The sequence below is a fragment of the Galeopterus variegatus genome, unplaced genomic scaffold (genome assembly GCF_000696425.1).
Source record: "Galeopterus variegatus unplaced genomic scaffold, G_variegatus-3.0.2 Scaffold661, whole genome shotgun sequence".
Lineage (NCBI taxonomy): Eukaryota > Metazoa > Chordata > Mammalia > Dermoptera > Cynocephalidae > Galeopterus > Galeopterus variegatus.
The window spans coordinates 414,980-433,796 of record NW_007726772.1 but is presented as its reverse complement, the minus strand read 5'-3'; the positions used below and the strand labels follow the sequence as shown (position 1 = coordinate 433,796).

At 42.6% G+C, this 18,817-nt stretch overlaps 1 protein-coding gene across 1 annotated transcript in view; it reads right to left on the bottom strand.

Moving 5' to 3' along the window:
• Positions 1-243: 243 nt before the first annotated feature.
• LOC103589211 (deleted in malignant brain tumors 1 protein-like) overlaps positions 244-18,817 on the bottom strand; it is a 28,268-nt gene continuing 9,694 nt past the window's right edge. Inside the window, exons 2-9 of the mRNA XM_008571118.1 lie at positions 15,488-15,805; positions 15,361-15,390; positions 8,342-8,659; positions 8,095-8,160; positions 5,247-5,564; positions 787-855; positions 441-512; positions 244-326 (exon numbers count right to left, since the gene is read on the bottom strand). Of these exons, the coding sequence (XP_008569340.1) occupies positions 244-326; positions 441-512; positions 787-855; positions 5,247-5,564; positions 8,095-8,160; positions 8,342-8,659; positions 15,361-15,390; positions 15,488-15,805 (1,274 nt within the window). The remainder of the gene's footprint in view (positions 327-440; positions 513-786; positions 856-5,246; positions 5,565-8,094; positions 8,161-8,341; positions 8,660-15,360; positions 15,391-15,487; positions 15,806-18,817) is intronic.

Genomic DNA, 18,817 nt, shown 5'->3' with positions numbered 1-18,817 from the left:
ATTGGGAATTTTATGTTAAAAACTGTAGAGTAGGTGACAACTCACAGCCGACTCCTCGATTTCTTGGTTATAGTCTTGATATACCTGGACCTTAGCAATCAGGCCTGCAAGAATGTTCTCTTCCCTATAGTCCAAAGGTAGCTTTGGACAATACCGTCTCACCATCCAAAAGGTGGCTGGCTAACCAGTCACATGGGTGTGGAGTCAGACATATTTGTGCCCAAATCTTGGCTTCACCATGTTCTAGTTGGGTGATGCTAGGAAAATTATCTTTTCTGTGTCCGATTGGATGAAACCATAGGTGGGGGAAGGATAGCACTTGTAGGCTGTTGTGAACATTAAATGAAGTGTCAGTTCTGTGAAAGCATCTGATCCTCTGCTTATCACATTTTGGTTGTCCCATCAATGTTAGCTCCTTTCCCATTTCCCCAAGGACTTACCCGCCGGGGGAGTGTGTGTGGACTGCAGGGCTGCAGGCTCTGTTGTGGCGATGGTTGCAGATAATCCACCACCTGGGACAAACAGCGGGGACAAACAGAGACACTCCTAATAGTTAGGACATCCTTTAAACCCAACTTTAGAAAGATAAAAGTTTGAAAACAGATGCAACCTGAAGGTCATAGTCAAATATGCAATGTCATTCCTGACTCATCTCCTTCAGAGGCAAGGAGTTCTTGTAGGGATATGGTCACCACTCCGTGTGGCTTCAGGTCTGAGAAGGTGCCAGCCCAGTGTCTGTCACGTGGCTTCCTTTTCCTACTCCCCATAGAACACATGCCAACTGACCTGTTGGAGTGGGAGCTGGAGAGAGCTTCGCAGGCTCCGTGGTGGGCGCGGTTGCTGACAGGGCTTGACCTGTGAGTGCAGAACAAAGACAAGCCTGGTCACTGCTAGATGCCGCCTCCCCACGTGGGAGAGGAAACTTCTGACCACGAGCCCAGAGGAACTGGCTGGGCCCAAATCCGCCCTGTTGGGGCTTTGGTCTACTCTCCCTTCTCCTTTCCTGCTACAGTTACATCCAGTACTAGATATCAGACTCCACCGTGGGATGGAAAGTGCTAGAACTTCAAGGATATACCCTTAGTAAGTAAACTCCAGGTCTCCATTTGTGGATTGTTTCCTTTTTTCCTTTTAAATTGCATTTGTTTATTTATTTGTTTATTTTTATCTATTTATATATATTTTTTGCCATAAAACAAGTCTTAATACGTTTAACAAAACTGAGGTCATAGAAAAATATGTTCTCTGACCACAGTAACTGATGGAAAATTAGAAAATTCACAAACGTGTGGAAATTAAACAACTCCCCTGAATAAACAATGGGTAAAAAGAAAAATCGCAGAGAAATTAGAGAGTACTTTGATGTAAAAATCAAAGCACAACATATCAAAGTTTATAGGATGCAGGGCTCATCCACTGCTGAGAGGAAAATTTATACTTGTAAACACCTATATGAAAGATAAGAAAAACCTCAGATGGGTAATGTTAACGTCTACCTTAAGAAAATAGAAAAAGAAGAGCAAACTAAACCAAAAGCAAATATAAGTAGGAAATAAAAAAGATTACAACAGAAATATATGGAATAGGGAATTAAAAAATAGTAGAGAAAATCAACAAAACCAAAGGTTGATTCTTTAAATAAAATCAACAAAATTTGCAAACCTTTATCTAGATTGACCAAGAAGAAAAAGAGGAAAGACTGAAATTACTAAAATCAGAAATAAAGCAGGGGCATTGTTACATTGTCATTCTGGTGTTTCATGATGGCAAGCTTTGATTTCTTTCCCTTTCTCGTTTGCATTTTTGTTCTACCAGTGGGTTTTGTTCTTTCTTGTGTAGTCATCACACCGATTATCAATTTTCAGATTCCAGATGCAGGAGTCCCCTGAGGATTTCTCGCAGCACTGGTTTTGTGGGTGGTGAACTCCCAGTTTTTGTCTGTCTAGGAAATATGCTGTTTTTCCCTCATTTCTGAAGGATAGGCTTACTGGGTATAGTGTTCTTGGCTGGCAGGGATTTTTTTCTTTTAGTATTTTGAACATATCATCCCATTTTCTTCTGGCCTATACAGTTTCTGTTGAAAAGTCTGCTGTTAGTCAGATAGGGGCTCCCTTGTAGGTGACCTGATGCTTTTCTCTTGCTTCTTGTAAGATTCTCTCTTTGTCTTTGAGCTTTGCCAGTTTGACTATCATGTGTCTTGGAGAGGATCTTTTTCAGTTGAATGTGTTTGGAGATCTTTGAGCCTCCTGGATCTGAAGGTCTGTGTCTCTCCCTATACCTAGGAAGTTTTCTGTTATTATTCTGTTTTATAGGTTTTTCATGCCTTCTCCTTACTCCTCCCCTTCTGGAATACCCAGCATTCGAATGTTTGTGCCTTAAGGCTGTCTGCTAACTCTCTTAGATTTTCTTCATTTTTAAAAATTCTTTTTTCCTTTTTTTCTTTTGTCTGCCTGGGTTATTTCTAAAAGACTATCTTCAAGATCAGGAGTTCTTTCTTCTGCTTGTTCTAGCCTGCTGCTTAAGCTCTCAGTTGTATTTTTTATTTCATTGAGTGAATCTTTCAGTTCCATGAGTTCCACTACATTCTTTTTTAAGGTATTAATCTCTTTGTAGATTTCCTTCTTCAGATCCTGGATTTCTTTCTCTTTTCATTATGTTGTTGAACTGAGTCTTCTTTATCTCAGTAAGTTTCCTTGAGACTGTTGCCTAGAATTCCTTTTCAGTCATTTTAAGGGTTTCCTGCTCTATAGGGTCTGGTATTTGAGAATTACTGTATTCTTTTAGTAGTGTCATATTTTCTTAAGATTTTATATTTCTAGTATCTCTATGTTAATGTCTGGTCATCTGGTAGAGCAGATGCTTCTTCTGTTACTCTGGAGTGGGCTTTGAGGAGAAAGACATCTCTTCTTCTTTTCCTGGTCTCTGCTGGTGACACTCCTTCTGTCAATGCAGTCAAGTGTCTAGCAGGACACCTGCATGGTGGCCGTGGCTACTGCTGTGGTGTCAAGTTGCTTTTGTGGCAGATGTGGCTATGGCAGTGGCTGTGGTGGACCACCCATGCAGAAGTGGTGATTTCGGCATGCTCCTTGACTGTGTCTGGGTGGTGGGGGTGGCCCTTGGCTCCTGCCTAGGATCCTGGGTATGCTCTGTTTCTTGCCTGCTTCAGGGTCCTTTTTTTCTTTTAGGAAAAACTCACTGAAATGGCTGAATGTTTTGGTTTCCATCTAGATTTTTGGTGGCTGTATCTGGGCTCTGGGAGGCCTAAGCCATGTGAGGCTCCCACAGGCATGAAGACAGCCCCATTTTCATCTTATTAACTTCTAAAACAGCAATCATGTATTGTATTGTTTCTTTTTAAGAGGCTATCAAATAACTAGGGAAAAATATTAGGATTTGATAAAACTCAATAGTGGATACTCGGGAGTTCATTACACTATTCTCAACATTTGTCAGTGAACTTGATACTTTCCATAATATATTATTTTATACATGTATGTAAATTTAAAAAAATGAATAGCTACTTCATTACTGTGATCAATTTAAATAATTTGGGACTAGATTATTCAAAAATGGTTAAACCATCAAACTGGTTGTTTAAAGTGGGTTGGAGTAGAAAAAGAAATAATCATTAATTAATTTTTTTCAATTGGCCACATGGTACAATGTGGAATCAGTCTTAATATGTCAGGAATGTGCAGAGTTTCTTTTTGTTTTGTTTTGGTTTTTTTTGACAGTGAAGCAGGTGACAGTTCCAGTCAGGTGAAGAAAGGGGCACTGTGAGGGTGTCGTCCCTGTCAACAGGAATTTCACCAGCCACCACCTATTATGTGTCTGTGTTATCATATAGTAGAGGGAATGGGCTTCACTGCTCTCCTATCAAATACCTACAGAGGGAGGAATTGTTTGTTCTTATATGTTTCCCGCATCCTCTTCCAATTACTTATTGGATTGTTTCTGCATTTTTCAGATTCTTGAAATTAAGAGCATACAGCATAATGATGAATTTGTGAATTTATAAGCAGTTTTTAAAACCTGTTTTGAAGACCGTAAGTATCACTGATTTTATTTCAACTTAAAGAGCTCCTGAACCATTTAGAGACAACCAAACGTTCCTAATGTACGGGCATTGTTTAGACAAGTTCAGGAATTATTTAAGAAGTCTAGGTGATGGAATGAGAAACTTGTCTCCCCTCTGCTCTGTGCCCCCTGTGTGATGTCGAACATCTGTTAGCTCTTCTACCCCTGGAGTGACTTGGCCACACAGGACCACCAGGCTGCATGACTCCAGGGACCACCATTTGCATATGACATGTGACCACCCACATGAGGATACGGTGCACTGTGCTTCCTAGGAGTATACAACACTAGAAGTTGTGCAGTGCAAAGGCCCTGCTGCCTTGGCGTATGAAGGAAACATTCTATAGAGGAAAAGCCACAATGCAAAAGAACCAAACAAAAATTGAACCAACCCGATGGTGTGAATGATGGGGAGGCAGCTTCAGGCTCTGTGGTTGAAGTGGGGCTTGGTGAATGGTCAGCACCTGATAGTCAGAAAAAATCAACATGCTAAAGTCTACAGTGCTGTTTACAATATCATACTCAATGACTTCCAAGAGTTTGAGTTGAGCATTTCTGAAAAGACATAAAAGCAGTGGCTTCCAGGGGAGGTAATAGCTTCCAACCCGTGCAGACAATGCCAGAGTTTCATGAATTTGATTAGAGCTCAGGAATTGTTTGGAGACAACTGATATTTTCTAACAAATCTTCACACACACACACACACACACACACACACACACACACACACACACACACACAAAGCAATACAAAGATTGAGAAACTTTAATGGAATTAATTTGCTGCAATAAATATTCCATTGCCAAAACATCTCCATCCCTGATTATTCTTATCTCCAGGCTTGTTATGGAGATATCCCTTTGCTGTGAGATGAATATTTACTCTTCCAGCCCTGCAGGAGCTCTACCATGACTTTTAGAAGAGAAAAATGCCTTTTAGAAGAGAAATCTTACCCAAAGCAAACCACCCAGAGGTTGGACCCACCTGGGAGCTTGTCTGCTGGAGAAGCAGCGTCAGGCTCTGTGGTGGGGGTGGGAGCCGGAGAACCGTCAGCACCTGCTCAAGAGATCAAGGTCTGTGAGGTGATTTGTAACGTATTATACCGTGGCCTCTGTTGGTGCCAGCTGGCTGTGACAGTGGTGAAGTTCTGGGAACTCACAGCCTCTCACCTGCACAGATGACGCTGGCGTCCTCCAGGTGCCCGCAGTTGTGCCCAGCCTGGCCCCCGTGCACACACTGCCCCAGGTGGCTCTCGCTGCCCACACACTGCACGTCATCCAGCAAGATCTTCCCAAAGCCTGTCCCGAAGTGGGCCCCTGTGGGGGCCGCCACCGCCTGGCCACACTGCAGCTGGCGGCACACAACAGCAGCCTCGGCCAGGCCCCAGAGGTCATCGCACACGGTCCCCCAGGTGCCCTGGACGAGCACCTCCACGCGGCCCGAGCACCTCCCCGTGCCATTCAGCAGCCTCACCTCCACCCAGGCCCCTGGGGAGTCACAAAAAGGAGGGACACTGGGAACCTAGTCCTCTGAGGTTAGGCCAATTTGGGGTATATTGCCAAGTGATAATAGCTCAATTTTTCAGAAATTCTGGCTCTTGGTCACATACAGTAAAAGAATAACCTTTGCAGCTTTCTTTATTTTATTTGGCTTTTCAATTTGCTCTCACTGGAAGGACTGTCTTCTATAAGCTAATCCACCAGAGCTGGAGGTGGACATCCCAAAGGAATTTTTAAAGGAATTGTTTGCTGATGACCGGGTAATGTCCATACAGAAGAGATGGCTTATGGACGTGTTAGTTCAGCAGCTGGAGGCAAAGAGAAGAAACCAACCCCCACTGGTCATTAAAAGCTACTTCAAACGGAAACTACCCCCAACTAACTATGAAAAAATGATGTTTATTTGTCCAAATGGATTCCCAGCCTTGATTTGGGTATGTGACTTAGGGATCCCATGCCAGAGGGACAATTGAGCTCCCAGGGTGAAGATGGGATTTCTCCAACCCAAAGCTTGGTCCTGACTCCCCCTTTTATTTAAACTGAACCTCAGTTTCCTCAACTATAAAATAGAAACGCCATTCTCCAGCACCCAGACAACGTTGTAAAGATTGGGCTAGAAAATTTGGGAAGAAACATTCCAATAATGGCTATTCGAAGAGCTTATGTGCTAATGAGAAGACCCAGGTACAGTTAAGAGGTCAAGTTTGCCCAGAGGAAGCAGGAGACAAGTGAAAAATCCAAATTAATAGTGAACGTTGTATCTTTCATATATTTTCTTGAAATAAATTATCTGTAGTAGACAGCCTAATATTAACTTAATATTTAACATTTCCATATAATTTCCTCAAATAGCTTTGACATGAGCAATTGCTCATACTTTGCTTCTCCAATACCCCTGCAGTAGCTTTGAGCCACATGATCAGGAAAAGCACAGTGAAGCCAGTGATCCTCTCACCGGACAGGTCTGGTGAATGCAGCCTTCACCACACACTGGTTGTGTGACTCTAGTCATTTGACCAGTGTCATCTCTGTTCACCTGTCTGGTCTGAGCCTCTGATTATTCATTCCTGAAGTGATGGAAATAAAACCTTCCTTCCTGGTCCTTGTGGAGTAACAAATTGGGAAAGCACTAAGCACTCAATTCCGTGCATGGCACGTAGGAGATGCTCAGAAAACACTATGCATGACACCAGCCACCACAGGGAAGTGTTACCTGCCAGCACAGGTGTGGAGTGAAGGCCTGTTGTGGGTATGGGAGCTGATAGTCCGTCACCTGAAAACAGGTACAAACAGGGACATCACTTGTGACCAGGAGCCTCCTATCCCCATGTAGGAAAAGAAAATGTTTGCAACGAGAACATTTGGAATAGCCAGACTCAAAACCGACATCAAGTCTTCCAAGGGTTTCCCCACCACACAACGTTTTAGGCAGGGCACACTTCTCTTCCCCCTGTTTTTTGAGCTTTGTTATTCAGTCTCTAAAAGGGGGTTCATTTTAGAAGTACACTGTCCTTCCCTGAGTGCCCACAAGTCCATTTTGGGATCGCTCTGATGCCATCTGTCTTCGTTCCCTTTTGGGAAACAGCCAGGTGGAATCGTGCAGACATGACGTTGACATACGTGACTGGACTTCTCAGGCTGTCCCTGGGCGTTTGGCGTTTGGCAGATATAGCTATACTACATGTTATCTAAGCAGTGTGAGACGTACATAGCACCGTTGAGCAGCTCCTGTGCCTCATTTTGCATCAATCCAAACAATCTTACTGCCATATCATTTTGGGGTCATTTGGATCAAATTAGCGCTTAAAATGTTACGTAGCAATTAATTCCACAGACTGGTTTTTCAGAGGGTCGAACTGATTTGTGGTTTCATTTTTTAGTTGTTGACACGATGCCAAATAGAGCTGGCCTTAACCTTCAGTACCGATGTACCCATGCTGCAGCTGCTGGATGGAATCTCGGCACGGGTCAGGTGTAAAGGATCCATGTCCACGCTGTGTGCTTCTCCAGTCTCTGGGCTCTAGGAGCATCCATGTCAGGGAGCTGTCCTCAAATAGCTCCCCTGTGATAGGCATATGGACCTGCCGGGGCATTGGCTCCTTCTTCATAACGTTAATTAACTCCTTCTGCACTTTATTTTCAGGGATATGAAAGTAAATGTCTATTTTATAATGATGATGTTAGGCCTATTGATTTGCATATCGATAGGCAGATCTTTTAACCTCTTTGAACTCTTTTTAAATTAAATGACTCAGTAACAATGGATTGGTCTCATGAATTAGTAGGATATAATGTGAATTTCCCAGCAATAACTACTGGCTGACAGAGAAAGGAATTCTTCAAGAATATCAGATGATGGAATAAAAATCCCATTTTGAAAAATCTCTTGTCCTTTATTATTCTTATCAATAGTCCTTGCACAGTAATGACAGACTGGGCAACTCTGCTGTCCCTTAAGTATCTCTACTACAGAATAGAGAGAAAGTATCTTCTAGAGGGTAAATACAAGGTGACCTACCTGCGAGTGTGTACACCGAGGAAGCATCTTCAGACTCTGGGGTGGAGGCTGATGGGTCATCAAAGCCTGAGGGTTGAAAAATATCAATATGGCTTATTAGAAGGCTTACATAATAACAAGCCTCATAATAAGCCTTGCCATGCAGGGTTTATTATAATATATTGCTCAGTGACTTCTGAAAAAGCTGGTTGAATCTGTTCGAAAAGACACAAAAGCAGTGACATCTTGGGAGGTGACAGCTCCTCACCTGTGCAGATGACGCCAGCATCCTCCATGTGCCCACAGTTGTGCCTGGCCTGGCCCCCGTGCACACACTGCCCTAGGTGACTCTCGCTACCCGTACACTGTATGTCATCCATCAGGATCTTCCCGGAGCCTGCCTCAAAGTGAGCCCCTGTGGGGGCTGCCACTGCCTGGCCACACTGCAGCTGGTGGCACACAATGGCAGCCTCGGCCAGGTCCCAGGGGTCATCACACACAGTCCCCCAGGTGCCCTGGACGAGCACCTCCACGCGGCCTGAGCACCTCCCCGTGCCATTCAGCAGCCTCACCTCCACCCAGGCCCCTGGGGAGTCACAAAGAAGAGGGACACTGAGGGACTGGCCCTCCAGTCTCTGGAAGGTTTTCTTCATACTTTTATACCCCTAGGTGGTCATATCCTCATTTTACGAACATGTAAGATCACGCAGTCCTCATGCACCCACACGTTAAGAATAGCTAGAATAATCTTCAATCTCAAATAATACTGGGGCTTTGCTATATCCTGCAATCCAGAAGGTGAAACTCTTTTTAAGAAATTTCCAGAGCTCCTAACGTTCTCCTAACAAGATCATTTTCTCCATATGTTGTTCACCTGTCATGGACAGAGATAGAAATACGAGCTGTCAAAATATCTAAAAAAACAGTAAACTAGACTATCCGCAGGCACATCACAGCTACACAGACACTTTGCCGTCCAGAACTACATTAGTCTTAGTGCAACTCTGCCTCATTGGTCTCATAATGTTTCCTCATGGCTTCACCATGAAAAGGAGACTGGGGAAGGAGTTCTTTGTAATTTGTGAGTTAAGTGCTAGAGACCCCAAGAGACGCTCATGCAAAATGGTGCAGCCTCTATGGAAAATGGTATGGAGGTTCCTCAAACAATTGCAGATAGATCTGCCATATGACCCAGCTATCCCACTGCTGGGAATATACCCAGAGGAATGGAAATCATCAAGTCGAAGGTATACCTGTTCCCCAATGTTCATTGCAGCACTCTTTACAATAGCCAAGAGCTGGAACCAGCCCAAATGTCCATCATCAGATGAGTGGATACGGAAAATGTGGTATATCTACACAATGGAATACTACTATGCTATAAAAAAGAATGAAATACTGCCATTTGCAACAACATGGATGGACCTTGAGAGAATAATATTGAGTGAAACGAGTCAGGCACAGAAAGAGAAATACCACATGTTCTCACTTATTGGTGAGAGCTAAAAGTGAGTAAATAAATTCACACACACACACACACACACACACACACACACAAAACCGGGGGGGAGGGGAAGAAGACATAATAACTACAATTCCTTGAAGTTGATACGACAAGCAAACAGAAAGGACATTGTTGGGAGGGAGGTTTCGGTAATGGGCCACAATAATCAACCTCATTGTATATTGACAAAATAAAATTAAGAAAAAATAAATAGGGCCAGCCCGGCAGTGCGCCACTTGGGAGCGCGGCAGCGCTCCCGCCGAGGGTTCGGATCCCACATACAGACCGGTTCCTGCTCACTGGCTGAGCGAGGTGTGGGTGCAACACCGAGGGTTGCGATCCCGTTGCCGGTCCCGGTCCGGTACGGGCACGACACTGAGGGTTGTGATCCGTTGCCGGTCACGAAAAAAGACAAAAAAGGAAAAAAAAAAGAAAAGAAAAAAGAAATAAATAAAAATAAAAGTTTCTCTCTTCATCTTTGCAAAGGGGATTGGGCTTCCTACATTACAGATGAAGAAATTGAGACTCAAAAGGGTTAATAAAATTGCCCTTAATCCCACAGAGCTTGAAAGGGGGCTGCCTCTCACTCTAACTCTGCCTGTGGTGTCTCCCGGCTGGGAGAACACGTCTCTCGGTGCTGTCCATCAGCTCTTAACTTCTCAGGAACTACTCCTCATACCTGCAGGGGGGGAGTCAAGGCCACAGGGACTGTCATCCATGAAGGTTCTGAGAAGACTTCAGCTAAGAGGAACAACCAGTGTGGTCACTGTCAGTGAGTGGGGCGGAAGGAAGAAAGCAAACACACTGCAGGGAGGACCGTCCTAAGATCTAATATCCTTCTGAAACTTTTTGTTTTCTTTTCTTTTGATTCATCTAGGTAAGTCACCGTCATCACCATCAGAAAAGATGATTTAACTTTTCATTCATCTATTTTATGTTTATGGTAAACTTATCCTTGAATGTTTTGTTCAGTAGAAAGAAATCTCTTAAAAATAGAAGCCAAACTCAAAGACATCACACCTAAGGAAACCTAAAGGAAATAAAAGCCGTCTCTACGAATTAATAATGCTGTGTGCCATTATTTGTTCAGAAATAATTATTGAATGCAAAGAAAGGGAGCCAGAGGGCCTGCATTTAAAAGGCTGTAATTCAGCCAGAAGCTTGAGGAAGAATACAAGCAACTCTCATGTGAGGTGGATTGTGAGACATGTCAACAGAAAGGGTGCAAATGTAGACGAAACATCTCCTCGTGCAGACCAGGGGAAGCTGCCTGGAGAAATGGAGCCGTGAAGCCATGGCAGGACTTCAACAGGGGAAAGGGAAAAGAGGAGTGAGCTCCTTTCGGGCCGTGCTGGTAAGAAAGGACAGCAGCCTCGACTTCAGATAGGCAGGGAGATGTGACAATATGTGTTTTAATTTGACTGGAATATCTTGGTAGCATATGCATTAATCCCAAATACCTGGATTTCAGCACTTTACTCACATTATGCAGAAAACTTTCTAAGAGACGAGATATGAAGAAAAAAAAAAAGATTTGGGTCAAGTGCATTTCATAAGCATGGCATCCTGGGACTTCTAGTAGGGATTTTGTGGGATCGAGCATACAAGGGTACTTCAAAAAGTTCGTGGAAATATTCATACCGTGTTTTACCTCTGTTTTTCTACCAACTTTTTGAAGTACCTGTGTATATTAAAGGCTCCTAGATGTCCTACAGTAAAGAAATTAGTTTGTTTAATGCAGTGCTCCCTAACCTCATGGGACCATGAAACTTGTGTGTGTGCACATGCATGCAGGGGTGTGTGCAATCCTTCTTGACATCTGTTGAATTAGTGATTCTAGGAGCATACTCTCAGAAATATCTTTATTTCACTATCTCAAGGATCCTGGTGGGGATGGGGATGCCTAGCAATATTTGTTACTAAATTTCCATTTTTATTCTTAATGTTAGAAATGGGAAGTCTCTTATGTACGTCAGTAGATACATAGATAATAAAGATTCAACGTAAACTCAAAAATATGCACTTTTATGTACCTATTGGTGTGTGCTCTTCCACAGAGGTGATAGAGTCAATTGTTATTTCAGCAGCTACAGTGAAAAGAAAACACGAATTAGTGATGAATAACACCCCCACCCTCCTCTTCTCCTGCAAAGAGACAAAATTAAAGCTGAGTAAAGCTATCTGGCACTCAAAACCAATTTCTAGTGTTTCTTTGTGAAATGCAATGTAAAAAACCAGTTCTAAAGGTCTTAATGAGTTTCCAGACTAAAGACATGATTGTTCTAACCTGAGATCTAGTTCTCATTCCACCGCATATTACAGATAAACTTCAGTCCCTGACCTGTAAAACTGGGAATCTGATAATGGATAGAAAAGAGGTTTATAAACCAAAAAGAAAAGAGTAAAATAACAAAAATTATCATAATATTCCCAGTTCAAAACATACTTCATTATTTCAGAAAAACATAATTTACTTGCAACAGAAATTAGATATTGGAGTTAAAAATTTTCTAAATGCCTTTTACGATAGCATCCAAAACCGTGAAATTCTTTTTTTTTTTTTTTTGTCTTTTGTCTTTTTCCGTGTCCGGCAATGGATCGCAACCCTCAGTGTTGCCCCCGTACCAGACCGGGGACCGGCAACGGGACCGCAACCCTCGGTGCTGCTCCCACGCCTCGCTCAGCCAGTGAGTGGGAACCGGTCTGCATGTGGGATCCGAACCCTCGAGCGGGAGCGCCGCTGCGCTTCCCAAGCGGCGCACTTATCCAGTGCGCCACCGGGCCGGCCCCCAAAACCGTGAAATTCTATGTTTAAGTCTAATAAATGTATGCAAAGTTTGTACGCAGGAAACTGCAGAATATTAATGAAATAAAGACCTAAGTAAATGAAGAGATATACTGTGTTAATGGATCAGAAAACTCAATGTTTTTAAGATGTCAGTTTTCCTCAAATTAATTTATAGATTCTACACAATCCAAATTAAAATCCTAGGGAGCATTTTTGCAGAAATTGATAAGTTGATTTTTTTGTGGGAATTGTTACACAAGATATACTTATATCAAAGCACCATGTTGCACACCTTAAATATATACAATTTTTTTGTCAATTATACCACAATAAAGCTGTAAAAAAAATTATGCAAAAGGGAAAAAACCTAGGTTATCCAAACAATTTTGAAAAGAAAAAGAAAAAAGAGCAAAGTTGAAGAACTCCCATTAACTGATTTCAGCACTGATTTAAAGCTACAGTAATCAAGATGGTGTAACATGGGCATAGGAACAGTTATATAAACCAGTGCAGGAAAAGGGGAAGTTCAGAAATAGACCCATGCATATATGGTTATTTAATTTTTAGCAAAATGTCAAGGTATTTCAGTACCGATAGGAGAGAGAGTCTTTCTAACAGAAGGTGTTGGAATGTTAGATATCTACATGAAAAAAGACCCTTGAACCATACCTTAAACCATACACAAAAATTAACTACAATGGATCATAGAGCTATAAAACTTCTAGAAAAAAAAATAGGAGAAAATCTGTGAGACCTTTGGTTAAGCAAAGTTTTTCTTAGATAAAACACAAAAGCACATTCCATTAAAAAAAACTTGGTAAATTGGACTTCATTAAAATTTAAAACTTCACTCTTCAAAAAACACAGTTAAGAAACTGAAAATGAAAAGACAAGCCACAAACTGGGAAAAAATACTTGCAAAACACAAATTTGATAAAGTACTTGTATCCAAAATACTTATATATAAATAATTATCTTTCAACACAGTGATAAGACAAACAACCTACTTGGGAAAAATAAATAAATAAAAAAGGATAAAAGACTGAAAAGACATTTTACCAAAGAGATGCAGATAAGCATATGAAAAAGTGCTCAGCATCATTAGTCACTAGGGAAATGCAAATAAAAACCACAAAGAGGTGTTACAATCTCATTATAGTAGAGACACCATAATGTCTAAACTTAAAAAAATAGACAATCCAAAGTGTTGAAAAGGAAGCAGAAAAACTGTAACTCTCATAAATTACTAGTAAGAACGAAAAATGGTACTGCCACTTTGGAAAATAGTTTACAATTTATACATGAATATTTATAGTAGTTTTATTCATAATGGTAAAAATTAGAAGCAAGCTAAATGCCCATCAAGTGCCAAACAGATAAACAATGTTTGGTACATCCATACAGTGAAATACTATTTAGCAATAATTTTTTTATCTGAATATCTGATACATGGAAATACATGGATGGATCTCAAAGGCATTTGCTAAGTGAAGAATCTCAAGACAAAATGCTACATATTGTGTGATTACATTATATGACATCCTGGAAAAGGCAAACGTATAGGGAGAGAAATTATTTCAGTGGTTGCCAGGATCTAAGGGTCAGGAGAGGGGTTTAAGTACAAGTGGCATAAGGGACATTATAACGTAATGGAAATGTTCTATATCTTGATGGTAGCAATAGTAACACAACTGTAACCATTTATCAAAATTCTTTGAACTACCAGGTGGTTTTTACTACAGGTAAATTATAATTCAATAAGCCTTTAAAAAGAAAAGGTAATTCTGACTGCATGTAAATAATGGACTAGAGCGTTGGGGGCCCACAGGCAGGGAGTCAGATGCTCATCCAGGCAGGAAGAGACAATGAGGGCTTGGATCAGGACGGTGGCCATCAGGTGCAGAGGAGGCCGTGCATGCAACCCCAGGCTCCCAGCTATAAATGGAAAATTGATTTATCCACAGAGACCTGCCTATTGGAGTAATAGAGAAGTTTGCAGATATCTTAATAATTTACTTAATATTCTTGTTTGGATGTTTAGCTCTGTATATGCATAACCATAAAAACACATAAACTAAAAACAACCAGAGAGGTGACTCAACTTACTAGATAGACTAGTTTTTGCTGGTAACGGTGATGATGGTGGTGCTGGTAATGATGGTGCTGATAATGATGGCATTGACTATGATGACAATGACATTGAAGATGATGACAACAATGACAAAGACAAGGATGATTCTGCTTCTATTTATTAGGATAAGAAATGTTCCTTCTCTGTTATGTCTGAAGACAGTGGTTCTCAAAGTGTGGTCCCCAGACCAGCAGCATAAGCATCCTAGACTTGTTTGAAATGCATATTCTCAGGCCCCCTGACACCTGCTGAACCAGAAACTCAGGTGGAGGGGCAGCGACTGTGCTCTAATAAGCCCTCCAGATGTTTCTGATGCATGGTAAAGTATGAAAACCATTGCTTTATAATAAAAAGAAGTGAGTGAAATGGCTCCATGGTATTACTTAGAGGCAGAATACTCTGAAATCATATAAGTGCAAAAGTTTCAATTGATGTCGTTACTTTTCCTGTTAGAATCAGACTTTACAGACTCGAGGGATGATATTCTGATCTAATCGCTCCAGAAAGTGAATGGCAATTTTCTCTCAAATAAGTACGTTGTGATGACTGATGGGCACAGTCACAGGAGACCACACCCTGAAGTTAAGGACTATTAATTGCAGTCCTTTGTTGGCCACAGAAGAGTCCTGCCTTGCCTGCAGCTGCCCGGTAACTTAGTTCTGATTTGGGAAGATTCCTGCACTTGGGGAAAACCTTCTAGGCTTCAAACAATTACGGAGCATTCGAAACAGCCTCTGTAAACTTCTTAAAGTTTGATTTTACAGGTTCGTTTTCATTCCTTTTCCATCACACAGAATAAATATTAGTGGGACAGAACTCAAAGTAAGTGGAATGGGACATAGAAACAGCCCCAATCAGTCTTACCTGGAGGGGAGGGGTCTGCCGTTAGAGAACCTGTCGGTATGGAGAGAGAAAGACATCAGCCCTCACAGGATGAGGCCCCTAATCCATGCTGCCCAAGAACCATCTACAACACAGAAGACCCCCTCACCCAAGCAGATGGCTCCAGCATCCTCCTCGTGATTGCAGTTGTGGGTGAACCAGCTGTCGTGGGCGCACAGGGCCAGGCGACTCTCCTCACCACTGCAGCGCACGTTGTCCAGGACAATCTTTCCAAAGCCTGGGCCGAAGTGGGAGCCGAGGGGGGCCGATACCGCTGGGCCACACCCAAGCTGCCTGCACACCACGTGTGCCTCCTTCAGGCCCCAGCCGTCATCACACACGGACCCCCAGGTGCCCTGGTAGGACACCTCCACCCGGCCGGAGCATCGTCCCGTGCCATTCACCAGCCGCAGCGCAGGCCAGTCTTCTGCGGAAACAAAAATAAGGGTAAGTCTTGAAACATACCTGTTAAACTCGCTCTGTTTGCCTGGCTTTCAAATTAAGGTGAGTCCCTCAATTACAGCCCATGAAGGGGGGTAATTCTTGGAAAAAAGTGCTTGATAATTATATCACAGCACGATTATGTGCTCTTTTTTAGTCACTGAACAAAGCAATTAGATTGTAGAACAGTTATTTCTCATGCCTTGGTGCTTTAGAACTTGACATCAGCAGGGTAGACACAAAAATTTAGGAAAAAATTTTTACCCATGGGGAAATGGATTAAGTTAAATGGTATATTCAGAAAACAGGATACTCTGCAGCAGTTAAGAGCAGTGAAACACACACACAAAAAACATAGATTGATCTCAAAAATGACACATTGATTAAAGAGAAAAACTATCAAATTATATAGAGACTAATACAATTCAAAAGAAAACACACAAAATAAAATAGAATCATATAACGCATGTATGTAAAAATATAAAAAGTAAACTAAGGATATGCACGAAATTCAAGAAAGTGTTTGTCTATGAGGAAGGAGAAAGGAGACTGAGACTGGGGAATACTGGGAGCTCTGAATCGGACTGTGCTTTATTTCTTGAGAAGACTGGAAAACCATCATGACGAAATGAAAGCATTGGTCATGTCTAGGTAAGGGACACATGGTTATTTGCTTTCTTATTCTACATGTTTTCTGAACTTGAAAATGTGTCTCTGGAATAGCTGGAAAGTGAGGGTGAGCTGATGCTAGGCCGTCTGGGCAGCCAAGCTATGGGCCAGTCCTGGAGGCCGGTGGGCCTTCTCTCAAAAGGTACTTTTCCCTTGCACCTCAGCAGCCTCCAGCTGTGCTGCTCCCCCAGGCTCCTTTCCAATTGTGGCTCATGACAGTCACGGCATGTCCTGTGGGGAAGGCTGCTTACTTGGCAGCCTGAGCCTGGGCACACTGGCTCTGCGACTGGCAGATGCTGAGTCGGCCACTGGTAGAACTAAAACAATGTAGAAATTGCGATTAGGACTGAAGCTTCCCTTCGTGAGACAGACACAGGACACATCAGAAAAGGACTCAACTAGGAGATGGCAAAAAGCCACCAGCTATGCCACACCTTAACCAAAACATCTGGACTGTCCACGTGCTCAGAATTCTGCCTGATTTCTGATGAGGATGGAATCAAGTTGAGGTTGCTGAGAGAGCTCCTAGATGTGATCCTGATGCCCCAAATGCCTTTCCCCCTTTCAATCCTGCATCAACTCCATCTTCTGCATGACGATGCTCAGCAGTAGTAAAATAAATCATTGAAGAATTGGGAGAAGGTTGTAAAACTCACTGTACTCATAAGGATGTGGTTTATCTTAGATGACCCCACAGACAACATAATACAACCTAGTGATCCATCTGCCTGTACATCCTGTCTGCATGGTAACCTGCATAATATAGGACTAATGATGCAACCACTGCTCTTACCTGATAAGATAGTTGCTAACTTTTCATTATCTGCTGAGACTGAAAACTAAAAATATTTGCTAGGAGGCTCTGGCTTCACTAGTTTGCTCCCATGTGAAATACTAGCACTTCTCTCCAAGGAGGGATGTTTGTCCGAATAGAAGCTGCTGGTGTTTATTGGAGTGATGCCTGTGTCCTTTGAGTGGAGGGACTTGCCTCCACTATGCACTGCCTTGCAGGATTGTTCTCAGCAAGACCAAAGCTGCCTCAAGAGGGGGAAATGGCCTGTCCACACATGCAGTACCTGCGCATGTGTTTATCCACTCAATAAACACTTACTGGGTGCTTACAATGTGCCAAGCACCGTGATGGGTGCTAGGGATACAGCAATGAGCAAGACAGATGAAATCCTTGTCTCACAGAGCGTAAGGTCTGGTGCTGAAGGTGACATTGGGCATCACACATTGTCTGTACATCCCTTGGTCGTGAATGTCCCCTGGCCCTGAACATCAGCCTTCCTATGGGCTTAAAATGCTGGAAGTGGCACGTACAACGTATCACATCCAGTTTTCATTCCTTTGACAGCTCATTGACATACCTGATGATACGGTTGGGTGGTTAATGTCTTCTGGGATGGTGGAAGTTGAGAGAGCTGTTGGGAAAACAATACAAGGAAAATGACTCCTGATATTTAATACTAGATGGAAAGAGAAGAACTTTTTTCATGTTTCCAGGAAGAAGGATTCAATTACTTTATATAAGAATTTGAAAGGGAACCATCAACCTCAAAATCATTATGCTAAATGAAAGAAGCCTGACGTAAAAGGCCACGTGTGTACGATTTCATTTACATGAAATATCCAGAATAGGTAAATCCAGAGACAGAAAGCAAACTGGTGATTGCCAGGGGCTGGGGGCAAGAATTGTGGCAAGGTGGCCCTGGCTGTTAGCCGTGAATGGAAATGCTGTGCCTCTTCACTTGACTTTGCAGCCATGGAGCAGAAGCCCCTCATCCTGTAACAGCAGCATTCCCCAGGACACAGCTCAAGGCACGGGAGCAGGCCACGCTCACTGCACACTGACAGTGTACCAGGCTCTCTGCCAAGTGCTTCACCCAGATTCACTGACCTAATCCTAATCAACCCCTTGAAATAGTGGTTATTGCCCCCAGTTTTCAGATGAGGTAATTGAAACACAAAAAGGTACAGATACCTGGTGAGGGCCACACAGGCGGGGGGTGGAGGGAGGTAGCAGAGAGTGGAGCCAAACTCAGAGTCCAGTAGCTGGCTCTGAGCACTGTATTGTTGGATAAATGAAACATGCCACTTAGGCTTAAAGACATCCTTATTTAGTCACTCAGACATGAGAGCTAAGAATTTGAATGTGTTTGTGCTCTCTTTTGTTAACGTTTGGGAGTGTACATAAATATGCAAACTGAGAACAGCCAAGTAGTATTCATTTATTGAAGCATTTACTTATTTATACATTTAACAAGCACTGAATGCCCTCTAGAGAGCAGACATCAGATGCTGTTCTTGGGATTCTGGGGGGGGGGGG